This window comes from Macrobrachium nipponense, chromosome 41 (assembly GCF_015104395.2).
Source record: "Macrobrachium nipponense isolate FS-2020 chromosome 41, ASM1510439v2, whole genome shotgun sequence".
Lineage (NCBI taxonomy): Eukaryota > Metazoa > Arthropoda > Malacostraca > Decapoda > Palaemonidae > Macrobrachium > Macrobrachium nipponense.
This window is the reverse complement of record NC_061102.1, coordinates 40,233,031-40,238,036: the sequence shown is the minus strand read 5'-3', so window position 1 is coordinate 40,238,036 and position 5,006 is coordinate 40,233,031. Positions and strand designations below refer to the sequence as shown.

The window sequence follows — 5,006 nt, the reverse complement described above, 5'->3', positions numbered from 1 at the left end:
TATAATTTTTTTACCTTTGATATTTCTCTTTCGCTATTCTTAGCGCAGATGCCAAAGGATCGGACTTCCTAAAGCCCTGTGAAAGAAACCCAGCGCGGATACAACAAATTACATAAATTTATAAATAAACGGATGAATTATAAATAAATATATGAATGAAGAAATAAACGACGCAAACTAAAAAAGAAACGCTTTAGTCGAAATGGAATGATGAACAAGCCTTGTCAATTTCTTACTGGTCCTAATATGTTACGACTACATTTATTTTATTTTCCTCTATCTCTTAGAGATGATATACTTCCTACCGCTTCAAGAACTGTTTATTCTTCAACTGACTCACGTGTTGGAAGATGACCAAAGCAGGATCCTTACCGGCGGCGGATGATTTCCTAAAGCAGGAGTTCTTCACCTTTTGATGACTCCAGACCCACAATGAATTGCCCAGTATAGTTCCACACCCCCTTTTGCTTAAGTCTACTTAAGTTATTGTTGACAATATAACTTGATATACTTAGTTTAATACACGCTTTAGGTATGAATAGCTAGGAATACAACATACAAGAAAATGAAAAGCATTTATAGTTTTGTATAGTTATTTATTTACAAAATGTACTCATGTACACACTGACACATTAAAATCAATTATATACAAATATCCAGAGATCAAGTCTCATACCCCCAGCATGTGGTTCTCATACTCCCAAGGGGTATGGATAGCCCCTGTTAACAACCGCTGCCCTAAAACGTGGGACTAGGGACTCCAGGACATTGGAATGTCATGGAGGTTATCTTAGTCATATTTTGCATAAAAATAGAATCATACATGCTACAAAATTCGCGTGGTGAGATACTGGTATTTGAAAAGCAATAAAATAAAGCAATGCTATGCAACTAAATGTAGAAATCTAAGGTTTAAAGGTTAACAGACCTTCTTCACAGCTAAGGCGAATTAAAGATTACGTGACCCAGCAATAATATAATGCATAGTTATTAAAAATAAAAGCAAGCCCAAAATACATTAAGTTGTTAAACAGTATACTGCTCACTCTAAACGCTTTTGCAAAAGACAGTAACATAGCAGAAGGTGGCTGCTTGTAAATTAAGCGCAACCAAATAAAACAGCCCATCTGCCAAGCTCATTAAGACAGGCAAAAGTGGTGTAATAGGAGAAATTAGCGGCATGAAAAACATAAATGCAGAATAATCAAAAGCTCTTTATATTCTTGTTTTAAATGACCACTGTTATCTGGCAAACCAAGTAATTTCGGAACACCAAACGCTACCGACGCAGAAAACTAACCAAAATTGAATAGCTCTCACTACTTTTGCATTCCTTTAAGAAGATCACTTACATCGAGAAATTTAACGGGGGAGGCTCTTCATCAAAATGTCATTTGTATCGAAAACAATTCGATTATCTCCCAAACGGATGTCGAAGTAATTGTTATTAAAAGTTAATGGTTACATATTACCTCATACTCTTTCTCTCCTTATTAGTTAGGAACAAGTTTACCCAGCTTTTAAGAAGCATAAACATAAGATATGCACACACACACAAACAAACACACACACCACACACCACACACACACACACATATATATATATATACATATATATATATATATATATATATATAGTGAGAGAGAGAGAGAGAGAGAGAGAGAGAGAGAGAGAGAGAGAGAGAGGATCAAATTAAGGAAATGACAGGAGCATCTTGTAGACTGTAGAGTTCTAACACCCTAAGACATCTTATGTTAATGTGTAAACCGAAGTGGTAATTGCTGGGGTGATCAAAACTATCTAGTAACCTGATGTTTTGCAAAATGACATTAATTGCCGATTGTATCACGAAACAATGGATTTTTATGACACAGAAAGCTAGATGGATAGATAAATAGATGACTACGTTAGTAGCGAATGTTATAAATGCACGAAAATACTGAGGAATGTGTTTCTAGTCAAGGTCTCCTTGAACATTGAAACAGGTTTGTAATTCCAAAGAGAGTGAAGGTTTGGCCAGAGGCTTTCTTTGCTTCGTATTTAAATTCTCGTCGTCATAGTATTATGATTGTTTGCACTGCGTTCCCATTTGTTACATAAAGCGGAAAAAATTGCTGCTAACCTATTTACAAAGACATTTTTTCATGTGCTCTTAGATTCTTCCGTTCAACAACTCGAGAAAAAAAAAGTGATTAACAAGAAATGCTGAGCGAACGAACCCAGCACCTGTCCCACCTTCTCAGAATGAAGAAAGTGGGCGAAGGGAGGCCTCACATAAAACAATCCGCTCACATTCCCTCACCTTTACTGTTCGCCGTCGAGGCAAAATTCTCCCCTGCGTGAAAGTTGAATTGAGAGCCGACGCAGCCATTTTTCGCCCGATCCAGTTTTTAACGCACTGCCGCTGACAGCGTATATAAACTTCGGTGATCCAGGCACAGGGCATCACTCTCACTTCTTCCTCTTCTAGTAGCAAGCCAATTCTGTGGCTCCTCTTCATCTTTCCATCCGCTATGAAGCTCATTTTTCTCGTGAGTGCGCTTCCAGGGGCAGTTCCAAATGGTCCCGGTGTTAATCGAAAGTGTGCCAAAAACCTAGTTGACTGCTAAGCCAAGGAAAATAATGGTTTTCATCTCCTCTGACATTCTCGAGAACTTAGTATATTAATTTCTTTTATGCTTACTGAATGCAGTGTCAAAACATTTTTAAGGAAAAATATTTTTAGTTTCCAGAAAAATGTTACCAAAACACACTTCAGACTCTGAAGATAAGCTAGATATTGGTTTTGTTGATACGCACCTCTCCTCACTTTTATGTTTAAGGATGCTGCTTTCACTTTAATATATAATTTTGTTGACATTTTCAACTAATTTCGAAACACCTAGAGCCTGTATTGCATTTATGTATTATTTTAAACACCCGTTTTAAAAACTTTACCACTATTAAACCCTATTGTCCTTTACAGGTATTAAGTGTCCTTGTCGTGGCCTGGGCACATCCTGCGGCTGATGGAGACGATGACTCTAGCGAAGAAACCCCAGGTAATTCAGACGACACATTTCAATTTGCTTATGCCGTAGCCTCACCTGAACATGGAACATTCCATGGACACCAATCAACACGGGATGAAGCAGGCCACACTTCTGGGTCCTACTATTCATTAGGTGCTGATGGGCACTGGCGACAAACCATCTATGCTGATAAGGGTTTGGGTTTCCAGGCCCTGTCTAATCAGCGACCAGCAGGCTCTCCTCCCCCTCAGGTATCTGCTGTTAACTACCAGATCTTTGTCCACCCAGGTGCAACAGCTGTCTCTGCTTCAGGCTCTGGTCCTATTAATACAGAAGCTCTTATTGGCCAACCAGCTGCATCTGCTGCACCCATCGCTGCTCCCCAGGTCAGTTTTGATGTTCGAAATGAAGCTAATGAAGAACATAGTTTCCTGCAACCAGGTGGTAGTAGTGCTGCAGCTCCTGCTCCAGTACTTCCGTCATCATTATCAGCTGCTGCCGCACTTCCAGCTCCTGCTCCTGCAATTCAAACAAGCACTGTGGCATCTGTCTCCCCTGTTGTATCTGCTCAGACAGGAGCTGCTCCTTTATCTCCAATCAGTGTAAGTGTCCAGCAGGCAACACCAGCTCCCATTTCGTTCGTAACCCCAGCTCCACCACGCGTTAATGTTGCTGTTCAAGCTGCACCCCAGCCCACAATTAATGTACAACAAATTCCTATTGCTCCTATTGAAGTCAGGCTGCAAGCTGCTCCATCACCTTCAATTAATGTTCAAGCTCCCCAGGCCCCACCAGTTAGCGTCAGACTGCAAGCAACCCCAGCTCCTCCCATCAACATTCAGGCTGCTCGTCCATCCCCCATTAATATTGCTGTCAGAAATCAAGCCCCTGGTCCTATAACTCTGCAGGCTGCTAGGCCATCACCTGTCAATGTTGCTCTTCTTGGGTCATCTCAAGGCTCCATTAATGTTCACGGTATTGCACATCCTCCATTAAATGTTGGTGTTCGTACACCTACTTCTAGTGTAAGACCAGCAGTCCTTTCTCCAATAAATTTAGCTGCTGTTCACACATCCCAAGCTGGACCAGTTACTGTTGGCCAGGGTGCTCCTGTTAATCTTGCTGTAAGAACTTCTAGTGGTTCTGCTTTGGCTGGAGGGGCTGGACTTCTGGGAGGATTTCAAAATACCCGTAGGGGTGTTGTAGCTGCGACCACCGTACCTGTGGGTGGTCTTCCAGTAGGTGGCAGAGGCAGTTTTGCAAGAGGAATTCCCTTTGGAACTCGATTAGTAGGAAGCCGACCAGTTGGTAACTTGATATAATCTGTACTATGTTTTGATGAGTTTCTCCCAAAAGTAACCAAGCAAAACCAACTAAAGAGAGAACATTATTTCTCTGTTGAGAATGACTGAGGCCTTGGTTTCAATCTTGTTTCGAGGTTTTTCCTCTGATATGAAACTGATAGTTAGTGTTCTAAATGCTGATTAATATTAGCTTACACTGTGCAATAAGATAATTCTGTTTGTAGTTAATTGATCTAACTGTGACACAGAAACGAATGCCTACATTGTTCCAGCTTAAGCTAGTACTAATCACAATTCTAAGTCACCTATTTTGTTGACAATGTTACGTTACCCAGTAACCATGTTTTGTTATAAATTATTGCCTGTTATGTTTTATATTTTTGTACGACAAATCACATATTTCTCTATATATTTCCTACTTTTATACCTCAAATGTTTTGAATAAAATATTGTTACAAACCTGGTATTTTTCAACATTCACAATTACAAAAAAAAAAGTCTACAGTTATGGTCTGATAATAACAGTGCAAAGGACTGTTCAGTTATTTATAAACACAATCCCATTATGTATCTTGTACAAAGAATTCCCATTTAGCTCCTCGGGATGAAGATTTTTCGGAATCTTTCAAAGTCGAAATCAAACTAGAGAGTAATATCAAAACATGCCGTAGATCTTAGAGGTAGCCTACC

General features: G+C 39.8%; 1 protein-coding gene across 1 annotated transcript; it reads left to right on the top strand.

The window, feature by feature from the left end:
- Positions 1-2,447: 2,447 nt before the first annotated feature.
- On the top strand, positions 2,448-4,775 carry LOC135212718 (uncharacterized). The gene is made up of 2 exons (XM_064246412.1): positions 2,448-2,532; positions 2,967-4,775. The coding sequence occupies exons 1-2, from the start codon at positions 2,515-2,517 to the stop codon at positions 4,332-4,334; spliced, it is 1,386 nt and encodes a 461-aa protein (XP_064102482.1). The 5' UTR covers positions 2,448-2,514; the 3' UTR covers positions 4,335-4,775.
- The last annotated feature ends 231 nt before the right edge of the window (positions 4,776-5,006 follow it).